Here is a 26,648-nt window from a genome sequence, read left to right on the forward strand (position 1 = left end):
CAACATCTGCCTTGACTATGGCGAGTAGATACTTGCCGAAACGTCCGTTTTACTGACTTCCAAGTCTCAGCTGTTTTCAATTATATACTTTTACTGAATTGACAGAATAGTTTTTGATTATAATAACGTTTACCGGTAGGTGCGGCCCACGAGACGCCATGTTGAGCTATTTATATACCTTAACACGGAGTTTGTCCAAGGCAGAAATTCCCCTTGGGGAGGTGGGGGGGGGGGGGGCAAATTAAGTTGCTACAATCTCCGTTGTGTGACCCTAAGTCCCTCTGCCAAGTTTGGTTGAGATTTGATAAGTAACAACCGAATGTATGATACCGCAGTCGGACAGACAATAGACAGCAAATTGCATCTTTTGGTATGATTGTCCGAAGTCAAACTGGAAAATAAAGAAACAAAACCGATGGCAAATGCAAATAAGCATTATTCCAGGAAAAACAGTGGTTCTGACGAAGGCTTAAACTTTCCAAATTATTCCACTTCATCTTCAATTTGTAATTTTAAATTCCAAATTGTGATAAAATATTAAGTGCCGTAAATTAGAGTGGAGAGTTTGATTGTCTTGTTTTTTCCCCCCCTCTCTCTCCCTCCCTCTCTCTCCCTCCCTATCTCTCCCTCCCTCTCTCTCCCTCCCTCTTTCTCTCCCTCCCTCTTTCTCTCCCTCCCACTTTCTGTCCCTCTGCATGACACATTGGGCGAGCACATGATAAACTGCACCAAGATATCCACACTTCTTTATAAACCTTTATTTCATTTTACTTGTCCATTGGTCTTAAAATCAGCGATTACATCCATTATAGAAAGATTCATGGAGATATTCAAAACTAACATATATATATATATATATATATACATACACACACACACACACACATGCATACATACATACATACATACATACATACACATATACACACAGTCACGTGAAAAAGTAAGTACACCCCATGTAAAGTTTTGACTTTTTCAACATATTTCAACATACAGCTATTTGATCTTCATTTCAACAATATTGATAGATAAAGGTGATATAATACAACAAATATCATGAAACATTTACATTTTGTCGTCCATTGTATAATTTAAATAAACATAAATGCAAATTTCACATGTGGAAAAAGTAAGTACACCCTTGGCTCTAAAAGGGGGTATTGCCCCCTTTGGGAGAAACAACCTCAAGTCGGCGTTTCTTATAACTGTCTACCAGTCTCTGACATCGACTGGGAGAGATTTTTGCCCACTCCTCCATGCAGAATTATTTCAGCTGTGCGATGTTTGAGGGGTTTCTTGCATGCACAGCTCGTTTCAAATCCCCCCGCAACATCTCGATGGGATTTAGATCCGGGCTTTGACTTGGCCATTCCAGAACCCTCAATTTCTTTCTTTTCAGCCATTCCTTGGTGGATTTACTGGTATGTTTAGGGTCATTGTCATGTTGCAAGGTCCACCTTTGGTCGAACTTCAACTTTCCGACAGGTGGCCTCACATTATCCTCAAGCACCCTCTGGTACAATGAAGAATTCATAGTGGATTCTATGATGGTGAGCTGCCCAGGCCCTGATGCAGCAAAGCTGCCCCAAACCATAATGTTTCCACCACCATGCTTTACAGTTGGTATCAGGTTCTTGTGGTCAAATGCTGTCTTTGGTTTTCGCCAAACATGTCTTCTGGTACTGTCGCCAAATAGCTCTACCTTTGACTCATCCGTCCAGAGCACATTGTTCCAGAAGTGCTGGTCTTTGCCTCGGTGTTCATTGGCAAACTTTAGTCTTGCCCTGATGTTCTTTCTGGACAGGAAAGGTTTCCTCCTGGCACACCTCCCATGTAGATCAAATTTGTGCAACCTCTTTCTAATGGTAGACTCATGCACTTTGACATCAACAGTGGCAAGAGCTACCTGTAGGTCCCGTGATGACATTCTGGGGTTCTTTGAGACTTCTTTCAGCATCTTGCGGACTGCTCTCGGGCTGAACTTGCTGGGGCGGCCTGGCCTGAACAAGTTGGCAGTTGTTTGGAATCTTCTCCACTTGTCGATGATCTTCCGGACAGTCGAATGATTGATTTCAAATTGTTTGGAGATCTTTTTAAATCCCTTCCCAGACTCATAGGCATCTATAACCTTCTTTATGAAGGCCTCAGAGAGCTCTTTTGATCTAGGCATGTTGACGCCGTACACTTCAACAACAAAAAGCAAACCAAACTAAATGTCAGGTTTAAATAAGACAGGTTCCTCCAAGATCATCTCTAAGATGTTCTAATAGACGGGTCAATATATGAAAAATAAGGGCCTAACCCCAAAAAAAATTATAATAAAGGTTTTTTTGTTTTAGGTGTATCATTAGGTTGTACTAGACCCCTGAAAAAAAGTTTACCAAAATTTGACTCCGGGAAAGTGGTTAATTAGCATATTTTCAAAATGGCACCCCCAAAATTTTCAATGTACAGAAAAAAAAATTCTTGTTCAATTTAGACCCTATAAATGTATTACAAATAGATAGAAACATGGTTGCTTTACCTAATGAACACATCAGAAAATTTCTATGACGTCATTGTGACGTCATAATGACGTTGCTGTCTCAATTACGTCATATGATATCATGAATCATTACTGTTTTTCCTTACTACCAAGACTTAAATAAATATTTTTTGTTTCAGGATTTGAAACTGGATAACGGAGAGCTTGACGAAGACGTCTGCCCAATTTGCAAAGCGAGTTTGGAAGACGCCAAGGACACTGATGTTTCCAAACTTTCAAGGAAGGGTGTTGAAAAAATCAACAAATCAAGCCAAGAAAGGGGTTGTGATGATGTTGTCGCAAGACCAAACCAACGAGTACACAAGAAATGTCGATCCTCGTGGACAAATGAAAAAGCAATCAAACAGGCTTTAAAACGTTCTTCTGAATCATCATCACCTGTAAAGAAGAAGAGCCGCCGTATTAGCTTAGGGCCATATGACCCTAAAAAGGACTGCCTCTTCTGTGGCCATGAAATTTCTAAGGGTACTCATGGACATGATGAAAGTGCCGGTAAGATTCTCACTGACTGTTTCCCTCAGACGATAGTTAAACATTGCAAAGAAAGACACGATGATTGGGCGCATATTGTTCAGGGTCGAATTGAATATCTTGGTACAAATTTGCAAGCTTCTGACTGTGTTTACCATAAACGCTGCAATACCTACTTTCGATTGGGGCAGGAAATGCCAGACCAGTTTCGATCAGAGGCAGTGCAAAAACCAAAACACATCGGGCGGCCCACAAACGAGGACCAGCGACAAGCATTTGTGACAGTTTGTGAATATTTGGAAAGCAATGATGAAGAACAAATTACGATATCTGAACTTGTGAGCAAAATGGGTGAATACTTACTTGAAGAAGACTCTGTGCCATATGGAAGTCAATATTTGAAGCAAAAACTGATAGAACGCTACAATGATTCTATATGCATAGCGGAAGTAGAAGGGCTTCAGGATATAGTGACGATGAGGGGGAAAACTGCAAAAATACTTCGTACCTATTTCGAGACTTCAAAAGATGGTGATTCCGAAAGTCAGAAACGTGCAATCATTGCTACAGCTGCCAAGCTCCTGAAGTGCGATATCAAGACTGAAATCCCATCAGTCACTGATCGATATCCTTCTTCGCAGAGCCTCAAACTAGACACTACATTAGATTACTTGCCGATTTCACTGCGTACCATGTTGAATAAACTGTTTGTGGCGACAGATAAAGATGAAAAAGCTGCTGCTATCGGGCAGTCAATAATACAAGGTGTTCGCCCGCGGGCACTTGTAGTGCCACTTCAAATAGGACTTGCTACTCAGCTACACCATGTCTATAAGTCACGATTTCTCATTGACACCTTGTCTGTGATGGGGTTTAGCTCTTCTTATGGGGAGGTGCAGAGATTCTTGCAAAATGCTGCTGATGTGGTTGCACCAGAGTTACTTGGGAAAGGATCATCTGGTACAGTATTATTCGCTGCTGATAATGTTGACCACAATATCATAACTCTGGATGGAAAAGGAACCTTCCATGGAATGGGAATGGTGGCAGCAACAACACCAGGACAGGTGACAACCCATGTTGTCAATAGGAAAAACGTTTCCAAATTGAATGTGAAAGAAATGTCACGGGTTGATATCATTGATTATCGCTTCTCCACATTTGCACGTCGTAACATTATGTTTGAAAAACTTCCAGAACTTCACTGTCCTGTCCCAGTTGTAGACATTCTATGGGAGCTCTCATTCTGTTTCCACATGGACACACCCAACTGGCAGGGAATGATGAACATAGTTCATAGCGTATCTGACCACCCTGGAAAATCATCTGTCACATTCCTACCAATGATCGACATGTATCCAAGTGAGCCAACTTGCATACTCTCCACACTTAGTTTCATTTGTGACCTAGCAGCGAAACACAAGATTGCGCCAATCGTGACATTCGACCAACCCTTGTTCTTTAAGGCCTCGGAAATAATCTACAATTCACCAGAGTGGAGCCACCTGAAGAACATTACGTTGATGTTAGGAAGTTTCCATACGTTGATGAACGTGCTCGGTGCTATTGGCACACATCGCGGGTTTTCGGGATGGGAAAGAAAACATTCTTTGAGAAAGTTGCCAAAGGGGATGAACAGTTAAAATCCTGTGCACTTGCTTTTACCAAACCTGGCCAGACAGCGGACACAATAGAACAGCATGGTAACCAGTCGATGGTTTTACTGTTTTCCGGAAAGCAAACGGATTATCTTGCTTCTTTGCGACATTCGGTGTTTAAAAAGAAAGTGGTTTCAGCATCATCCTTTGTTGCGCCTGCTAGACTCCCACCAACTGCATCTGCGACAAAATTCCATTCCCTGCGTGCGTACTATCAAATAATGACATGGCTAGGACTTGAGAGCAATTTGGATGCCACTGACTGGGGTTGGAAAATTGAGGACAATCAATTCGCACCAGTTATGACCGCAAAAAACCCTGCGCCGGACAATTTGTTAAAGATTGTGCATTGCAATTGCACGACCGCTTGCACAACACAGCGCTGTACATGTAGGAGGTACGGTTTACCTTGCACCTCTGCTTGTGGAGAATGCCAACTTGAATCCTGTGAAAACCCAAACAACGTTCGTCCAATGGATCAAGATGACACAGAAGACAGTGACGATGATGACTAATGGTATGTGACAGTCATAACTTAAAGGCTCTTAGTGGTTTCTGACATTCAGTGTGTTATGGACGAGTTTGATTTCATTGCCTATTTCTGTAAGGACAACCAGCTGACATGATATTTCCCTTCATATGGTCATACGGTGATGCAGGGATTTGTTCCTAGGTTGCATGGTGTCATGACGTCACTACCAATAACCATGTATTATTCACAGACCTTTCAGAAAATACTGTATTGTATAGGCAGATCAAATTTTCAAAAATTTTTTTTCACAAAGTGTGTATTTGTTGAAAAAAGTTGATAAAAATGCATGTATTATTCATTGTCGTCATCATTGACGTCATAATGACGTCATAGAAGTTTTCTGATGTGTTCATTATGTAAACCAACCATGTTTCTATCTATTTGTAATACATTTATAGGGTCTAATTTGAATTATAAAAAAGTTTCCTGTACATTGAAAATTTGGGGGGGGTGCCATTTTGAAAATATGCTAATTAACCACTTTCCCGGAGTCAAATTTTGGTAAACTTTTTTTCAGGGGTCTAGTACAACCTAATGATACACCTAAAACAAAAAAACCTTTATTATAAATTTTTTTGGGGTCAAACCTTACATTGACCCGACTATAATCATTTGCACCTGAGCTGGTGCACCTGATTCTAATTTTTGGTATTTGAAGTAGTGATAAATGTAGTGGTGTAGTTACTTTTTCCACATGTGAAATTTGCATTTATGTTTATTTAAATTATACAATGGACTACAAAATGTAAATGTTTCATGATATTTGTTATATTTTATCACCTTTATCTATCAATATTTTTTAAATGAAGATCAAATAGCTGTATGTTGAAACATGTTGAAAAAGTCAAAACTTTACATGGGGTGTACTTACTTTTTCATGTGACTGTATGTATAGTGCATTCAGAAAGTATTCAGACCCCTTCACTTTTTTCACATTTTGTTATGTTGCAGCCTTATGCTGAAATCGTTTAAATTCATTTTTTCCCTCATCAATGTACACTCAATACCCCATAATGACAAAGAGAAAACAGGATTTTAGAAAGTTTTACAAATTTATGAAAAAGAAAAAACTGAAATATCACATTGACATAAGTATTCATACCCTTTGCTATGACACTTGAAATTTAGCTCAGGTGCCTCCCATTTCTCTTGATCATCTTTGAGATGTTTCTACACCTTGATTGGAGTCCACCTGTGGTAAATTCAATTGATTGGACATGATTTGGAAAGGCACACACCTGTCTATATAAGATCTCACAGCTGACAATGCATATCAGAGCAAAAACCAAGCCGTGAGGTCGAAGGAACTGCCTGCAGAGCTCAGAGACAGGATTGTGTCGAGGCACAGATCTGGGGAAGCCTACAAAAACATTCTGCTGCATTGAAGGTTCCCAAGAGCACAGTGGCCTCCATAATTCTTAAATGGAAGAAGTTCGGAACAACCAGGACTCTTCCTAGAGCTGGCCGCCTGGCCAAACTGAGCAATCGGGGGAGAAAGGACTTGGTAAGAGAGGTGACCAAGAACCCGATGGTCACTCTGGCTGAGCTGCAGAGATCCTGTGTGGAGATGGGAGAAACTTCCAGAAGGACAACCATCACTGCACCACTCCACCGATGTGGGCTTTATGGCAGAGTGGCCAGACGGAAGCCTCTCCTCAATGAAAGACGCATGAAAGCCCGCTTGGAGTTTGCAAACAAGCACCGAAAGGACTCTCAGACTGTGAGAAACAAGATTCTGTGGGCTTTCATGTGTCTTTCACTGAGGAGAAACTACCGTCTGGCCACTCTGCCATAAAGCCCAGATCGGCGGAGTGTCCAATCATGTCCAATTTTAATTTCATAAAATCATGTCCAATCAATTGAATTTACTACAGGTGGACTCCAATCAAGGTGTAGAAACATCTCAAAGATGATCAAGAGAAATGGGAGGCACCTGAGCTAAATTTCAAGTGTCATTGCAACGGGTATGAATACTTATGTCAATGTGATATTTCAGTTTTTTCTTTTTAATAAATTTGCAAAACTTTCTAAAATCCTGTTTTCTCTTTGTCATTATGGGGAATTGAGTGTAGGTTGTTGAGGGAAAAAATGAATTTAAACGATTTCAGCATAAGGCTGCAACATAACAAAATGTGAAACAAGTGAAGGGGTCTGAATACTTTCTGAATGCACTGTGTGTGTGTGTGTGTGTGTGTGTGTGTGTGTGTGTGTTTTTGTGTATATATATATATATATATACGTATATATATTGTAAACATGTAAGTATGCCTCCTGACGTACCACCCACTTTTTGAGGTCCGACATGATTGCTCGGAGGAAACATGCTCACCCTTGAGCTGTCTAGTTTGGGTTTGACTTCCTACCTATCATCCCGATGCTGTGCAGGCCAGACCTTGCTTCGATGGGTGTGCCATTTGTACGATGCGATGCCGTACTGGGTGTCCTGCCTGCTGTCCTTCACTGATAGGCATTAATTATCCCACAGTCTTTTCCAAGAGTAGGCCATTGTGTGCCAGCCGCATATCACGAGGTGCCTGGCAGACCTGGTATATGATTAGGGATGAAGGATTGCCGTGCTGCCTACCTGGATAATTGATCACCAATGTTGGCCATCCCAGTGAGCAACCCGAAAGAAGAGAAACAGCTGCCACCTTCCCATCTTCATTTACTAATTCTACTCCATTTTCAAAATCAAGTTCAACACGCCAAACTTCTGCTGCCTTTCCGTAATAAGGACCACATTCCCAACAACTATTATGTAGTCACTCGTTCTACCGACTTTCAGAATAACACAGAATACAACTTGTCTTGAATACTTTCAACTTTCCTTGTCACATCTCGCTTTTGTTTTAAGGGTGTGATTCTTGCACTTTATTACTTCTCCACGAATTCTTTGCTTTTTGCCTTCACATCTTTTTTCAGCTCGCTTTGTTCACCTGGAGGTATCTCTTGTAAACATTCAACTAAAATAGGTGATGCTTATGTTATATATCACTGCTATAGTTCTGTGTATTCGAGAGCGGATCATCATTAATGAGTTATAAACATTACCCAGCAGTGCTCCTTTAGTGGTTTCTGATTTTTTTTCAGTAGCTGAGATTAGAATTTCATGGACTTGACTTTGTTCACTTCCTTAATGAATGAACAAAAGAGACTTCAAATATAGTTTTTGCTTTATTTCTGTGCAAAACTTTTGCTTTGTAATAAAAGTTTTTTTTCAGTAACTAAGAGGTTGGTAAAGGTGCACGTCCTGAAATTTAAATAAAAGTGGAAATAATATTTTGATGATTTTTTTTCTTCAAATTGATGTTTAAGTACTGGAAATTTGTTTTGCCTCCTCTCTGTTACCCACGGGGTCATCCAGTTGCTTCAAACTTTTATTTAATTGATTTAATACATCCAGTGTGTTCATACATATTTTGTAAACTATTGCATCATTCCATTTTTGATTGCTTTAGTTGGTCACTTTGTGACCAGTTTGTGCTGTTTAATCAACACCATTATACTGCTGAATGGAGAAGCAATTTTCATGATCTGTTTCTCCAACACTTCAAGAATAATTGAAACAAGAAAGAACAATCGGAGATTGCAGACCAACACCAGGACGTGTTTTTAGTGGTTTTTAAGGCTTTTGTGTTTAAACAAATATGGTGGCCGAACCACGTGGCCTATTATGTCATCGTTATTTTTTTCCCTCCACCAATTCATCCCGAGATGATGCTCAAGAAATTTCATCTTTATCGGATGAAGTTTTGTTTTTGTCGAATCATGACGTCATAATGGAGGCACCTATGGCATAATCATTAACATATGTTATTCCCCATGGAGAGTTCTTTACAATGAGCTGTCTTTACAATGTTTCAATATTTTTTAAGCAGCACTTTCAGAGATATATAAGTGCAAAGTTTATCGGTTTTTCCAAGATGGTGCCTGTACTATGTTACCTATGATGTCATAATTATCATTTAAAAATTATACAGGAGTAGATGCACCGATGGTGAAAATTTCCAGTCAATCGGACCAATGGTTGCAGAGAAAATCATATTTATTCTTTGCGGACAAACAGACAGACAGACAAATGAAAAATCGGTCAGAGACCGAGGACTTGCCGGAATGTACTTTTTATCGGCCATTTTGGATCAAAATTATAATACATAAGGACATGGGTTGAATCCCTGCTTCAGAGAATACCAACCCACTCCCCGCCATCACGGTCGTTTCTCCAACTCACAATCCCACGAGATATGCGGAAAGGATGACCCAAAACCAATTATCTTCTTTTTCATTCGTATATAAACATCATTAAAAGTAAATAATGACCTCTGCCAAAGTTCAAACGACGTGGGTTTAATCTCTTCATGAGAGAATTCCACATAGCTATTTGGGCGGTGTATGAGCTAACAGATCGCTGTCTCCATTGATCTTGCCAAGGCCGTAACACCTATCGGCTAAAAATCATTTTAACTGTTGACTTGGTAGTTTTTAAAATGAAGGAATCACGTATCGGGAGTACATACGACATAGCGATTGTGAATGTGACAGCTCTGAGACGTCTTTCGCTTTGCATAGCAGTGACTGCGAGCACCAACATGGCGGCTGTAAGATTAAAATCTGGCTTCAAGCCCCCTCACCACCCAAAATCTATTCCGGCAAGTAACAAACCAACCAACCAACATACTTGCCGGAATCTATTCAGGCAAGTTACCAACCAACCAACATACTTGCCGGAATCTATTCCGGCAAGTAACGAACCAACCAACATACTTGCCAGAATCTATTCCGGCAAGTAACCAACCAACCAACATACTTGCCGGAATCTATTCTGGCAAGTAACAAACGGACAAACAGACAGGGGTGAAAACATAACCTCCATCCTCCTTTGGTGGCGGAAGTAACGAAATCAGGATGAAGGTCCCAATGAAAATCTGCCTCATCGCGGCTTCATTTAAACCGTCGAATCCTTCCGCTGTATCACTCCGCCTCGCCCCAGCTTTACGCTGCGGTCACGATTTTCACGTTTTGGGTGACCTTGACCTTGGGCCTAGAGAGTTAAAAATTGGGCACAGTCTATTCCAGGGCAAGGCAAATAGATGTGAAAAGTATGGCGATGCAATGTGCAACGATGTAGACGTAGTACTGTGCACAAACAAACAAACAAACAGACAGACAAACCAACCAACCAACCAACATACTTGCCGGAATCTATTCCGGCAAGTAACAAATGGACTCAAATGCAATACCCTCTCCTCTGGCAAGGGTAATTATTATACATCGGATTTTTATGTGAAAAATAAATAAATATTTTTTCACATAAAACGGCTTTTTTGCGCGCAAAAAAATAATTTTGCTATTTTCGGAGGAAAAAAATATTTCGCCCTTTTTCGGGAAAAATAAAATAAAATGCCCTTTTTGGTCGAAAATGTCTGGCAACGCTAAAAGAAATTAGGGAATTTTTCGAAATTTTTAACTGCGATCGAAATTTTTAACTGCGATCGATCTCAAAAACAAAACGTTGCGTCCACTTGCGTGCGTTGCGTCCCCAGCGTGTACAGCAGTGAGGCGGTGTACTACAGTGAGAGAGTGTACACAAAGTGTGAACAAGTCTATCAAGATGAGTGCTGCTCTTCGTGACAAGTGGCTGAAGGAATTCAACGCTGGCGGCGATGGGGCCACCTTCAAGTACGTGTCGAGTGACACGGCTTTCTGTCGAGCTTGTGAAAAGACTTTCCGGGCGAAGCAGAAGTCTGAGCTGGCCCAACATGTCCGAGGAGACCGCCACAAGAGCAACTTGGCCTTGAAGAAGAAGACGGTCACGCAAGCCACCATGGAGGACTTTGGTGGCGGAAAGAGGCACAAGTGCGACGTCGTGGCTCAGGAGCTGTGCCAGGCCATGCTGGCCGCTGGCATCCCATGGTCGAAATTGGAAAACCCTGCCCTCCGGTCGTTCCTGGAGAAGCACATCACTCTCCAGATCCCCGATGAAAGCTGGATTTGAAAGCACTACCTCGACAAGTGCTACGACGAGGCCTTGGCGGGGATCCGTGCCGACCTCGGACAGCAGCCCATCTGGCTGTCCGTCGACGAGACGACCGATTCGGCAGGTCGATATGTGGCCAACATCATCGCGGGACGCTTGTCCAAGGAGGGGTACTTTCGTCCCCACCTCGTCCAGTGCATGTTTCTGGAGAAGACCAACTCCGGGGAGATCGCGCGTGCAGTCAATGACACGCTGCGCTATCTTTGGCCTGATTTCAAGCCGGAGTGCCTCAAGGTCCTCGTCAGCGACGCCGCGGCCTATATGATCAAGGCCGGCCATGCCCTGAAGGAACTCTTCCCGGACTTGCTGCATGTGACTTGCGTTGCCCACGCGCTCCACCGTGTCTGCGAGACAGTCCGAGAAATGTTGAAGGACGTCAACGACCTGATTGCCACGACGAAGAAGGTGTTCGTCAAAGCCCCGTCGCGTGTTGTCTTTTGGAAGGAGCAGCAGCCCAATCTTTCTCTCCCCCCGGAGCCCATTCTGACTCGGTGGGGGACGTGGATCGACGCCGCGGTGTTTTACGCCGAGCACTTCGAGGCCGTCAAGGACATTGTGGACCAGCTGAACGATGACGACGCGATGGCAATCCGGAGTGCCAAGGACCTGTTCGGAAAGGCGGACATCAAGCTCAGTTTGGTCTTCTTAAATGCCCACGTGTCGTTCATCCCGAAGATCCTTAAGCAGCTGGAGGAGGCCGGCATGGAGCTGGCCAAGGCCTTCCAGCTCCTTGATCAGGTCAAGGAGGAGCTCGAAAAGATCCGAGGCTGCCGTAAGGAGATCCTGCTCACCAAGTTCAAGGCGGTGCTGCAGCGCAATCCCGACATTGGTGTGCTGAGGACAGTGGCTTTGATCCTGGATGGAGATCAGCATGGATCTGAGGTTGGTGTGCCGGCTGGAGTCAAGCTTGCTGACATCCCCCTCTTGAGGTACTGCCCCATCGTCAGCGTCGACGTGGAAAGGTCCTTCTCCGTCTACAGAAACGTCCTCACCGACCGCCGACACCGCCTCACCAAGGAGAACATTACCAAGATAATGATTTCAAACACCTACTTTAACCGTTCCTAAAAGGGTCTTGTCAATTTCTTCTAGTCCTCTACTTATCAAACAATGCGGTTGCAATAAAGGTACCTGAACGTCATTTTTTACCTGTTTACTAGCCCAAAGTGCTTAATGTTGTGCAGGAAAAAGCTTACCATTTTTTGTTCTTTTTTTGACTGATTTCTGAAAAACTTGGTAATAATAAAAAATGAATAAAACGGGGGAAAAAAATATTTCGGGATTTTTTCACATAAAAAAAAAAAAATCCGCTTTTCAAAACATAAAAGGCCTATTTTCTTAACATAAAAATCCGTAGTCTAGTAATTATACAAGGAAATGTAATTCAAGGGGGGACATCATTTGTCCCATCATGCCTGTGCTCCATCAAACTCCCATAAATGCAACATATCAGTTTATCGACTCAAATTATTTGTGGAGTGGGAGAGAGAAGGATGGACAGAAGGGGGATGGTGGGAAGAGAGGGAGGCAGAAGGGATGAGTGGAGCAGGCATAGAATCATCACCAAGGTGCTGATCATGTCCTTCTTTCAAATCTTCCTTACCTGCAAGTTTTTTGTCATCACAAAAGTTGGAAGAACTACTTACTCATTGTCCATATCATTGATGTAAATTACGAATAATAATGGTGCCAGTACCAATCCATGAGATACCCCACTCATACTTTCATTCTCCCAGCAAGACATCCTCCCACTCACAACCACTCTTTGCTTCCCATCATTAAGCCAGTTTCCAATTCAGTTAGCGACTCTACCAGCTACTCCACAAGCCTTCACATCATCTAACAACCTCCTATGTGACACCTTATCAAATGCCTTCTTGAACTCTAGATATGCCACATCTACTGCACTTCCCTTATCCCAATAAGAAACTGAAATTATCTGATAAGTACAGATCAGAAATTTTTTGTAATCTTGCAAATACTACATTAATAACATTGTTGTTTTCACAGGGAGAGTTTGGCACCAAAGGACCATCTGGTTCCCCTGGTGAAGCAGGAGAGAGGGTGAGAAGCCGTGAAACAATAATTATGCCAGATCAATTCGTATGTATTTTGTGTACCGAGTAAAACCTTTGGGATGTAAAGCTGACTTTTTCAGGTGATAGTGACATGCTTGCTAAGTATTCTGCATTTGGTTCAGTGCAAAGCATATACAGGGTCATTTAACTCTCCTTACACCAAGATGAGTGCCCTTTTTATTAAAGTATTAAATACTGCAATATAATTTTTTTCATTATATTTGGTAGCAAACAACCTGTCCTTATCGATGGATTAATTTATGATTTATGACATAATACAGGTGTAGAAATTAGGTGTGCGTAAATTTCTACTCATGTGTGGTCATACGATGGTTTGATGCTTGCTCGCAATCCTCCGTCTCCGTTACGCTAGACAAACGTGACAAAACTGGAGTAAACCCGTGCTTGTGGGTAAACGCTTGTGAGTAAACCCATTGTTGAATTGTTGATTTTTCAGGAGACGAAAATATCAATGCTTTAGGGTGACCAGAGCGGTGGTTAAAACAAAATGAATATTCCACCAGCAAAAGGCGATCCAAAATTGCGGAAGAAAAAAAAAACCCGGGAAGTAGAAAAGTTTGTCAGGTTGTCAGGAGCAGCGAGCAGGTGGTAAAGTGGAACTCTGCTGATAGTCCCAAGGGAAACCAAAGAACAGTGAAATACAGTATTTACCCACTCCATGTTATTGCGCCTTTTAGCGCAAAACCCCTCGAGACGAGTAGAGAGAGTCCACGTAAAAACAACGACCTTCTTCTTCCTCCTCGTGCTTCATCCTCTTGTACTGAGAGTTGATTGGTTGTTCCTGGTTTTAAACCACACCTCACTAACCAAGTGTTTGCTGGCGGAGCGACAGTATGTGAAGAACAAGCTTGTTGACTTGATTCTGCCTGCACCATCACGAAGAAAATGATGCATGTAAAACTAGAAGTCACGACACAGCCTTCCAACAGGTGGTGCTATATGATACACATTTACATTTAGAGAATCGCTACGGTTTTTGTGCAGACAATTGGGATATTTTATCATGACTTGTTATACTCCCTTACACATTTACATGGAGAATTTGCATGCCGATGTTATAAAAAATGTTTAATCATCCAAAACCTTCCTGTGCACAACGAGCAGCTTCCAACTCAATCCGTCCAATGGTTTAGAAGTGCATGACAGTCAAACAAACCAGAATGGCACTTGGTAAAACGCATACCTTCACCAGGCTAAACAGTTTAGGTTTTGTGCACGACTGATAGGCCAGATCTGCATCCGGATCCTCATCAAAGTCTAAAAAAAGTCGTGTCCTTGCCACACAGCCAACCTGCCCACCAAGTTTCATCCGAATCCATCCACAACGTTTTGAGATATCTTGCTATATATTGTTTTTTAGCTAATCTCTTAACGCTGAAGAATCGCTTCAAAAGTTCACGTTTTCCGGATCCGGATCATTAACAAGATCTAATAAATTCATCCGTGTGACACACCCAACCTATCCACAAAGTTTTGTCTGAATCTGTCCATAACTTTTTGAGATATCTTGCTCACAGACAGACAAATAGAGAGGAAAACATAACTTCTTAAATTATGCATTGTGGGATTTAAAACTCTCTTTTTGGTGATGTCACATGTCATCACATCACCAAAATTTGGTGATGTCACAGAAATCGGTAATTATTGCAAATTGGATATTCTCTCATTTATGCTTCAGTTCTTAGTTCTATAGTCTATTAATGAAACAATTAGGCATATCTCCCCAATTAATTTGTTCTGTTCACACAGCCTGAGGTACAAAGTTTTAATCACAGGGTACGTGATGCTGTATTTGTACAAATCAAGATATTAAAAAGTACCGCATATTATATTATAAATAGTTGCTATTTTCTGAAGCTGCTTAACATAATCGTTGTCTGTTGAAAATAAATTAGAAACAAGTACAGATACATTCAAAGTACACCGCCCCCATGCCAAATAATTAAATATCCTACAGTGGCGCCCCGGCAATACCGCAGTGCAGCTCATGGAGGCTGCATTGGGAGGGAGAGGTGTACGCTAATTGATTGATTAATTGTATAATTAAAATCAATAAAAGATTATCACAAAATATTTTCTTAATCAATTGGCTAATAGCATAACTAAACCACTAGTGCTTCATCCGAAGATGTATCTTTTAGGAATTTAATTAAATAAGTCATTCATAAAAAATTTAAATAATTAATTGATTAATCATGAAATAATTAATCAGTTAATCAATAAATAATTAATCGATTAAATGATTAATCAATAAATCAAAAATATCCTTGATAGCCACATCACTTGGTCACTCATGTCCAAATATTAGCTTCTCAGCTCAAAAGGTGCCTGAGATATTGGCCAAATGAGAAAGAAAATAAATAAATGATTAATAATGAAAATAAATAAATAATAATCATTAAAAAATTAAATTATTAATCAATTCGGTCACAGAACACATAAACCACCACCATTTCATCAGAATCTGTAACTGAAATATATTTTTTTTTAGTAATTAATCGAATAATTAAATAATTAATCGATTAATTGATTAATTGATCAATCAATAAATCAAAAATATCCTTGATAGCCACATCACTTGGTCACTCATGTCCAAATATTAGCTTCCGAGCTCAAAAGGTGCCTGAGATATTGGCCAAATGAGAAAGAAAATAAATAAATGATTAATAATGAAAATAAATAAATAATAATCGTAAAAAAATTAAATTATTAATCAATTCGGTCAGAGAACACATAAACCACCACCATTTCATCAGAATCTGTAACTTAAAGAGAACAAAAATTTTAGCCATTTATCGAATAATTAAATAATTAATCGATTAATTGATTAATTAATAAATCAAAAATAGCTTTTGCAGCCAAATCACCTGGTCATTGGCATGTCGAAATAGCAGCTTCCTAACTCAAAAGGTGCCTGAGTTAATGGTCAGAAGAGAAAGGAAATTTGATTAATTAAATAAGTACTTAATTAATCGCTAATAATTAAATAACTCCTCAATTAATTGATTAATCAAAAAACAAAAAATACTGTTTTTGAAAAAGGACTTGCTCACTATTGTGCCGAAATTTCAGCTTCCTAGCTCAAAGGATGGCTGAGATATCGCCCAAACAAACAAACAAGAAAGAAAACAAATAAGAAAACAAACAAACAGTAAAAACTGCGTCACTGCCGTGCGTCACTGCACCTTTCAGCGTGCGTCACTGCCGAGCCCCCTTCGGTGCCCAGCAATGACGATTTGCACTGCCTGGAGATGGCATAGGAAAGGTGCGGTGTACAATATCAATTGATGAAAATTCCAAGGCCTATATTTTGTTCAGCTAAAAATGAAAGGAAATGTAATTTACAATATTCCATAGATTCTAACATAGTTTCAGTTATCATAGTAAGGGCATTTTATGAGATATTTCACAAATCTGTTAACTAAATTGTTACCAAAAAATTTCTTCCCCAATATGTTTGTAAAGGTGTGTAATAACATGTGTTAAAATGTTGAAGGTCAACTCCCGTGGGAAACCCAGAAAAAAAGCTGTTGAATTCGGGTACCGAAAAATTATTTTCGAGAATTTTTATTTTTTTAAATCGGCCCTTAAGTAACTTATGAGGGGTCAAATAAGGGTTTTTCATGATTCTGAGTTGATTGTTAACATTTATATTTCACCACAGACACTCCTTTGTGGAAAAATAATTTCTAAATATATCTCATTTTCTACTTTGCAGGACATGGAGTCTAGCAATATGGATGAAGACGTTACTCCACCTGTGCTCAATTGCTTCATCTGTGCACACTCGGATACACCAGCTGAAAGGCTCATACAGGCAACTCCAAAGGGATACTCAACTTTATTGAAACAAGCAGAAACTGTCGAAAATGTTACTGTTGTGGAACGTATGAAGGAGGCTCAAAAGGAAGGAAAACTGAGGTACCACCAGAAGTGTAAAAATGATCTGTACAACAACTTTGTTGCAACCACCAAGAAGTCAGCTCAAGCATCAAAGGCAGAGAAAGAGTCATCAAAGTTGAAGAGAAGACGCACTACTTACTTGTGAGTTCAGTTCATCAACTGGCTGCAGTTCTAGAAGATCACAGTCAGTTGACCTCCTGTATAAGGATGTATGCATTCTTTGCAACCAACCAGCCCAGCTCTACAAAAATAATCCAGCACAAGCTAGAAAGAAATACAGAGTGCCAGATAATTTGACTGCAGATACACTGAAGGCAAGCTTGCTGAAGACAGCACGGAGTCGCGGGGACGTCTGTCTTGACAATCGGTCTCAAGAACATCTGAAGGCTTGCAGGAACAAGTGTCAGCTGACTATCGATGTCAGTCATACTGTGTGTGGTGGGGTATGACTTTGGACCTAAATCAATCAAGGCAATATCATTGGATATGAACTTGAGTGCCGTCTTTATGATCTGAGTCTTCTCATCTCCATGGTCAAGATTAGCATGATGCTCTTGCAGAATATTGTCGGTGCCATCTTTGAGACAGAGTACATCTGCCCTTCTTTCCTGTGTTGTGAAATACAAGGTGTCTTCGTATTTCTCTAGAAGTTTTATCTTTAGCCAATGCTTTGAATAAGAAAGGCTCTTCTCTGGTGACTGATCAAACTCCTGCAGCTTTTCATGGACTTGGTCCATGTTCATTACCCCATGCTCTAATTCTGAGTCTAACCATTCGCAGAATTCAATAAAAACTGCCTCTCGCTCCTCATCAATACTCCTCTGTCCTCTCTTCCTTTTTCCTTCCTCATCAGTCTTGGACAAACTGTCACCTCTCGCAAACATAAGTTTGCATCGCAAATGGTACAGTGTTTCTTCTGCTACCAAGTCGTTGATCCCTTCCAGGCGTCCAGTGACTTCAGTGCCCCAGTCATCCCCGCGACTCCGTGCTGTCTTCAGCAAGCTTGCCTTCAGTGTATCTGCAGTCAAATTATCTGGCACTCTGTATTTCTTTCTAGCTTGTGCTGGATTATTTTTGTAGAGCTGGGCTGGTTGGTTGCAAAGAATGCATACATCCTTATACAGGAGGTCAACTGACTGTGATCTTCTAGAACTGCAGCCAGTTGATGAACTGAACTCACAAGTAGTGCGTCTTCTCTTCAACTTTGATGACTCTTTCTCTGCCTTTGATGCTTGAGCTGACTTCTTGGTGGTTGCAACAAAGTTATTGTACAGATCATTTTTACACTTCTGGTGGTACCTCAGTTTTCCTTCCTTTTGAGCCTCCTTCACACGTTCCACAACAGTAACATTTTCGACAGTTTCTGCTTGTTTCAATAAAGTTGAGTATCCCTTTGGAGTTGCCTGTATGAGCCTTTCAGCTGGTGTCTCCGAGCGTGCACAGATGAAGCAATTGAGCACAGGTGGAGTAACGTCTTCATCCATATTGCTAGACTCCATGTCCTGCAAAGTAGAAAATGAGATATATTTAGAAATTATTTTTCCACAAAGGAGTGTCTGTGGTGAAATATAAATGTTAACAATCAACTCAGAATCATGAAAAACCCTTATTTGACCCCTCATAAGTTACTTAAGGGCCGATTAAAAAAAATAAAAATTCTCGAAAATAATTTTTCGGTACCCGAATTCAACAGCTTTTTTTCTGGGTTTCCCACGGGAGTTGACCTTCAACATTTTAACACATGTTATTACACACCTTTACAAACATATTGGGGAAGAAATTTTTTGGTAACAATTTAGTTAACAGATTTTCATATGTTTCCCTTACTATCAAGTTTCTTGTCATAATCTGGTAAGGTTTTATTTATTTATTTATTTATTTATTTATTTGTTTATTTATAAATCATTCTCTTTTTCTGCATATTTATGTTGTGATGATGTGTGATATTTAAATTTGTCATGTTTGATGAACCAAAAGAAAGACAAATGCTTACCATGAGCTTACTGGGTGCAGCATGCAAGGCAGCCACCTGTATACCTGGCATTCTATTGTGCTCCACTCGTGAAGTCAATATGTTGTCAATATAATCCTTCCTGTGTCGTTCTCCAATTTTATCCTCTCCTCTTGTGGAGGAGGCTGGAGTGTGCCAAGTCAGTCTTTGGCCCAGTCTTAATTGTTTCTCATCTATATGAGCAACCTCTCTGATGGTAGTTGATAATTCCAGCAAAGAATAAGCGGTTTGCATGAGCGACGCAAGAGTATATAAAAACAAAGCGGTTCAGGTTATCCATCATGAAAAACTTGGAGAAAGCGCTAACATTTCAGGACTTGCACTTCCTTGGAGCGAGCACTTTCCCTTCCTCGAAGGAAGGGGAAGTCCTGAAATGCCAGCACTAAATCAGCTCTTTTCCTTTGTACAGGAATCCACGTTGTGTCATACAGTACCTCCATTCCACTGATGAGTAAGCACCATCTGTGTCACTTTCTGTAGATTTTAAATGAATAAGACGCTGATCAATGGAACATCTCTTTTATCCTCGACAAATATCAGTCTCTGCCTGTTGCTCTGGAAAGATCGTTAAACGAACCACTCATATCATTGCAAGGTCTGCCACTACATGAGGTCGTCTGCAGACTTTCTAGGCCTCTACATAAGCTACAACGTCTCCTTGACAGACCACGTATCAAAGCTGGCCTCCAGAGCCAGTTGCAAAATCTCACAGACCAACCTGTGAGACTGCAACTCCATTGTTCTAAGACATTCCATGAAAAGTCAAATCTACTCATAGTTGCCAAGGCCTTTGTCAATAGATGAATCAGTACTGCTCTGCACAAACATCACAACTTTTTCCTCAATTTTATTACATATAGAGTTCTCAACATTAATGGCATCTCCTGCAATTAGGCCTCACCAATTAGGGGTGAGAAATGGGTGTGTTCATTCTTGTTTTTAAGTTTCTGCGGCATTAACATGGCTGGCTTAATGTTCGGGTTGGACATGGTGACGTGTGTTGTGTGTGTGTGTGGGGTGTGGTGTTGTGTTGTGTCGTGTTGTTGGAGAGAGAGCATTGTTTGTTTGTTTTTTACTCACCATGTCCAGCTGTTTAGCCCATTCAGTTTTTTCTATTTGTTTCAAATGAGTGTATTCTGTGGGTATGTCCATGGTCTCTGCAGTTCTCATCAGTTGGATGGGCCTTGAGCTGGGCATCACTCAGCTAGCATTGGTTGTTAGGGAGCATCAGGGATACCATGGTGTTTTTCCCAAAGAGTACATACAAGCAATTACCTCCGACACGCTGTCTAAATTCGAAGTGCCTGCCTTAACGGCTACCACTAGCAACGCAACGTTAAACCACTGAGTGTATTCCTCACCCACGAAGCTGCTTGGCAGTTTCTAACACTCTGGAAAGGGTGTGGGATTAATCTTCCCAACACTAACAAAAGACCAAATGCCTACTCTGAAACACAGTACTGCTGTGAGATCCATTTTCTTCCATTTTCATCCACAAATGAAAGTATTAGTTGTGTCTACCAGATTACCATGTCTTCCCAAGTATAGTGTGCACTGCGGTGTGACACCCCCTGCAAGCACGTAACACAACGCCAGGTGTTTGGTTACTTCTTCCTCTGTGGTATCAAACTAAGAGCTATGAAACTCAAATATGCGGATGTTTGCACTGAGCTATCATGCTGTGCTCACTTTGCTGTCATGATAAACAGTGTTGTTCAATTGCCTACTTTAAAAGATTCTTAACAAGTCAGATAAAACTTTATCTTTGAGATGTGCTCATATGTGGGACAACTGAGCGAACACTCCCAATTGCCGGCTCTGATGTATGACAGACGCTACATGTATGTAAAAAATTAAGGACATTTGGTTTTGGCTTCTACCGTGCCAATGAAGACACGGAGCATGGTTTTGGGCGGATCATGTTCTGGCTCTACCATGCTAATGAAGACATTTTTCTCAGGTTCTCGCTCTGCCATCTATATGGTCAACTGATATCATTTATACATGTGTCATCCCTGATTTGTGATTATGCGTTGCTTCTTCTTACATTGAATACCATATGAAACAGTCTGTCCTTAAGACATGGAGCATGGTTTTTGGCGGACCAGGTTCTGGCTCTACCATGCTAATGAAGACATGGAGCATGGTTTTGGGTGGACCAGGTTCTAGCTCTACCATGCTAATGAAGACATGGAGCATGGTTTTTGGCGGGCCAGGTTCTAGCTCTACCATGCTAATGAAGACATGGAGCATGGTTTTGGGTGGATCAGGTTCTAGCTCTACCATGCCAATGAAGACATGGAGCATGGTTTTGGGCGGACCAGGTTCTAGCTCTACCATGCTAATGAAGACATGGAGCATGGTTTTGGGTGGATCAGGTTCTAGCTCTGCCATGCTAATGAAGACATGGAGCATGGTTATGGGCAGACCAGGTTCTAGCTCTACCATGCTAATGAAGACATGGAGCATGGTTTTGGGCAGACCAGGTTCTAGCTCTACCATGCTAATGAAGACATGGAGCATGGTTTTGGGTGGATCAGGTTCTTGCTCTGCCATGCTAATGAAGACATGGAGCATGGTTTTGGGCAGACCAGGTTCTAGCTCTGCCATGCTAATGAAGACATGGAGCATGGTTTTGGGCAGACCAGGTTCTAGCTCTACCATGCTAATGAAGACATGGAGCATGGTTTTGGGTGGATCAGGTTCTGGCTCTACCATGCTAATGAAGACATGGAGCATGGTTTTGGGTGGATCAGGTTCTAACTCTACCATGCTAATGAAGACATGGAGCATGGTTTTGGGTGGATCAGGTTCTAGCTCTACCATGCTAATGAAGACATGGAGCATAGTTTTGGGTGGATCAGGTTCTAGCTCTACCATGCTAATGAAGACATGGAGCATGGTTTTGGCGGATCAGGTTCTTGCGCTACCATGCCAATGGAGCATGGTTTTGGGTGGATCAGGTTCTAGCTCTACCATGCTAATAAAGACATGGATCATGGTTTTGGGTGGATCAGGTTCAAGCTCTACCATGCTAATGAAGATATGAAGACATGGAGCATGGTTTTGGGTGGATCAGGTTCTAGCTCTACCATGCTAATGAAGCCTTTGAACCATGGTTTTGGGTGGATAAGGTTCTAGCTCTACCATGCTAACGAAGACATGGAGCGTCGTTTTGGCTGGATCAGGTTCTGGCTCTACCATGCTAATGAAGCCTTTGAACCATGGTTTTGGGTGGATAAGGTTCTAGCTCTACCATGTTAGGGAAGACATGGAGCATGGCTTTGGGTGGATCAGGTTCTAGGTCTACCATGCTAATGAAGACATGGAGCATGGTTTTGGGTGGATCAGGTTCTAGCTCTACCATGATAATGAAGACATGGAGCATGGTTTTGGGTGGATCAGGTTCTAGCTCTACCATGCTAACGAAGACATGGAGCATCGTTTTGGCTGGATCAGGTTCTAGCTCTACCATGCTATTGAAGACATGGAGCATGGTTTTGGATGGATCTGGTTCTAGCTCTACCATGCTAATGAAGACATAGAGCGTCGTTTTGGCTGGATGTGGTTCTAGCTCTACCATGCTAATGGAAACACGGAGCTTGGGTTTTGGCTGCACTTTTCAAAAACAGTGCTTATTATTTTTTATCTTAAATTTTGCAGCAAACATTGGTGTGATTGGCATTTTACTATTTTGTTCTCTTCTTTTCAGGGTGAAAGTGGTGATGCTGGTCCCCATGGTGCACCAGGAGAGATTGTATGTTTCGTAACAATTGCAACTCCTTTTAAAACGTTTTTTCATCTTTAATCCCGATTGGAATTTGACGTGGTGAAACTGTAAAGGGCTTCATTTGAAAAATGTACAGTATTGGCTCTGGTTCAGATAGAAGGCCTTGTATGCAGATTTATGAATACCTGGTGTTTTGTGTTGTACCTGGAAACGGTGATGTGTCACGCAGGGTGAACCCGGGTTGCTGGGCCCACGCGGCTCATCTGGACCTGCAGGATTACCGGTAAGAAACCTCGAGTGTATAACCTTATGTCAAAACTACTTCTGAGGCAGAGATCCCAAGATAAATATAAATACCATCTATATGGTCAACTGATATCATTTATACATGTGTCATCCCCGATTTGTGATTATGCGTTGCTTCTTCTTACATTGAATACCATATGAAACAGTCTGTCCTTAAGTATTCAGGTTACTTGCAAAGCCTCTGCTGCCTCAAATATGGGAATACTTGCATGCAGGTATACAGTGATTTATATATATACAGTGCGTATAAAAAAAAAGGTAATCCGAATTCAAGGGGTTAATATACAAAGGTTATTTAATTTGACAATTTACATGTGATTTACCAATTATGAGGAGATCCTCAGCTTTCCATTGATGCCTTTCATGCATCATTGCTGTCACACATGACCGAGTACATGTTCATTGAAAATGACAAGTTCAAATCGCATTTTTGCAAGTTTGGCTAATCGGTGCAAGACAGTTTTAAATGGACGCATTACTTGTCGACTGCCAAGTTGACAATGTAAAATTGTTAAGATGGTCTGGTAATCGCCGGTTGCATCATCCTTTGTTTAAGATGGGTATTTAAGATGGGCCTACAGTGTATGGGTTTAGAGACAGTCTGAGTCATTGAAAAGATGGTTCAACTTACGACTGAACAGCGGACCTTCGTGGTTACAACCTTTCACCAAACAGGAAGTTTGCAGTGAACTCGTGATACGTTCAGGGAACGTTTCCCAGAACGGGAGCCTCCAGCAGCCAAAACCATTTGGGCGAATGTTAGAAAATACCAAGAGCATGGCACTAGCCTCAACCGCAACAAGGAGAATTCTGGTAGGAGGCGCACTGGGCGATCGGAATTGAACATTGCAGCAGTAAGGCAGAAAGTTTTGGAGCATCCTAGGGATACCAGCGCAAGACGAAATGGGACGGGATTGCCTTCGGCAACATTCAACCGAATCACAAGACTGGACCTCCACCAACATCCATATCGGATTCACATCCGGCATCAACTTACGCCAGGGGATTTTGCCAGGAGGCTGGTGCTTGCCAGATGGTTGATAGCACGTTGCGAAGCAGATGTCAATTTCCTGCGGTATCTCGTTATCGGCGACGAAGCTGCTTTCGCCATGGACGGCAAGGTCAATACCCATAATGTTCTTGAATATGCACCGACAGGACAACCCCCGGAATTTAATTTTGACACCAACGTGAATCGACAAAAGTGGACTGTTTGGTTGGGACTTTGTGGAAGTGGTCAGGTGATCGGACCATTTTTCTTTCAAAGGAATGTCAATGGTAACAGGTATCTGCAGATGATCAATGATGAAGTTTTTCCGCAGCTGGAGGAGAACTTTGAGCGACAGGTTCGTGGTGTCTTCAGATATCTCTGGTGGGCCCAAGACGGCGCCCCAGCACATCGTCTTATCGCTGTCCGAGATCGACTGAGGGAACTCTTTGGAGACCGAGTCATCGCCCTCAACCATGCAGTGGAATGGCCGCCAAGATCACCTGACCTCACACCATGTGATTATTTCCTTTGGGGACATTTAAAGAACAAGGTGTTCGTAACTCCTCCCCGTGATCTTGACGAATTGCAGGGCCGTATTCGACATGAAGTGGATGCTTTGCGCAATGACCCGGCTGTGGTGAGACGAGCAGTTCAGGGCATGCTCTGCCGCTGTGAGCTTTGTGTTGAAAGGGGAGGTGGATATGTTGAAGGTGTGCGTGCATAAAGGCCAATCATTCCTGAGAAAAGTTCACATCTGATGTTCATTTTGCACCAATTATCCTGACTTGCATCGATGAGCCAAACTTCTAAAAATGCGATTTGAACTTGTCATTTTCAATGAACATGTACCCGGTCATGTGTGATGGCAATGATGCATGGAAGGTATCAATGGAAAGCTGAGGATCTCCTCTTAATTAGTAAACCACATGTAAATTGTCAAAATAAATATCCTTTGCATATTAACCCATTGAATTCGGATTACCTTTTTTTTGATACGCACTGTGTGTGTGTGTATATATATACAGACTTGGCATTTAATATGGAATATTTTTTTTTTCTTGACTTGGGTTTACTTTCTTAACTCAGTATATCAATCTGGTGAGTTTCTTTTACACTTTGGTGATTTATTTGTTAAAAGAACCATGTCACTGATTGTCTGTCGCAGCAAGAAGTCAACAACAAGATTATATCACAGGTGGCGTGGCAAAATGTACAGACAGGTGCATTGGGAACACCCTCTGGAACTCACTACCTCACACCATCAGAGACTCCTCCTCACTCACCACATTCAAAACATCACTCAAGACCCACCTGTTCAACACTGCATTCAACATTTAACCCACAGCATTTAACCCCTGACTATCTCTTCTCCTTCTCCTTCCTTTTGCTTTGATTATTTACCTATTGATTTTTGTCTTTTTGCACTTGTTTTTTGTACTCTGTCAAAGCGTCTTTGGGCTTCTTGAAAAGCGCTATATAAAATAAATGTATTATTATTATTATTATTATTATTTGATGATTGGCTTCACAGTCGGGTATACAAGGGTTGTTGCGTTCTGTATTAGTGGAAAACAACTGCTGCACGTCTCCAAAAGTTATTGCCACTTCCTCTGGAGATGGTCCGTCACCTCGACAATGCTATTTGTCATGGAGTGGTGGCTTTACGAAATTACGGCATGAAACAGCGTGCTATTGCTCGGCAGTATGGCATCACTCAAGGTCAGGTGTCAAAGATCCTGAAACGAAATGCTCAGAGGGGTGTCCCTACTCCAATATCGAGGCCAGGACGTCCCCGCAGAACCACAAGGAGGGATGATCGTCAGCTCCACCGGTTAGTCCGCAATGGCCGTACCAAGTCAGCTAATCGGCTTAGGGCTGAGTGGCAGCAACTGACAAATGTGCTTGTATCCAGAAGGCTAGTAAACCAACGACTGGTTCAAGCAGGCAATCATGCCAGGCGTCCCCTGAGAAAGCCACGCCTGACCAGACAACACCGCCAGCACCGATTGCAGTGAGCCAGAGAGCACCGTCAATGGCAGCCAGGACACTGGAATCACGTGATCTTCAGTGACGAGTCTAGATTTCTGGTCTATCGTCAAGATCGCCGCGTCCGAGTGCGCAGACAAGTGCATGAAGCCTACAACAAAGATTGTATAGTGCCAAGAGTCCAAGCTGGAGGTGGTGGGTTGACCGTTTGGGCTGCTTTTCATGCAGGGGGCAAAACTGACCTGGTTGTTCTGAATGGAAACCTGAACCAGTTCAAGTACAGGGCCATTCTGGAAGAAACATTGCTTCCATTTGCTCGTGCAGCCTTTCGAGGAAACTTTGTCTTCCAAGATGACAATGCATGGCCTCATCGTGCTCG

The 26,648-nt window shown here is 41.7% G+C and overlaps 1 protein-coding gene across 1 annotated transcript in view; it reads left to right on the forward strand.

The window, feature by feature from the left end:
- Positions 1-26,648, forward strand: part of LOC137433197 (uncharacterized) — a 726,873-nt gene that overhangs the window by 292,357 nt on the left and 407,868 nt on the right. Inside the window, exons 14-16 of the mRNA XM_078784000.1 lie at positions 21,365-22,173; positions 22,969-23,013; positions 23,216-23,269. Of these exons, the coding sequence (XP_078640126.1) occupies positions 21,365-22,173; positions 22,969-23,013; positions 23,216-23,269 (908 nt within the window). The remainder of the gene's footprint in view (positions 1-21,364; positions 22,174-22,968; positions 23,014-23,215; positions 23,270-26,648) is intronic.

This window comes from Myxine glutinosa, chromosome 8 (genome assembly GCF_964187855.1).
Source record: "Myxine glutinosa chromosome 8, kmMyxGlut1.1, whole genome shotgun sequence".
Taxonomy (NCBI): Eukaryota; Metazoa; Chordata; class Myxini; order Myxiniformes; family Myxinidae; genus Myxine; species Myxine glutinosa.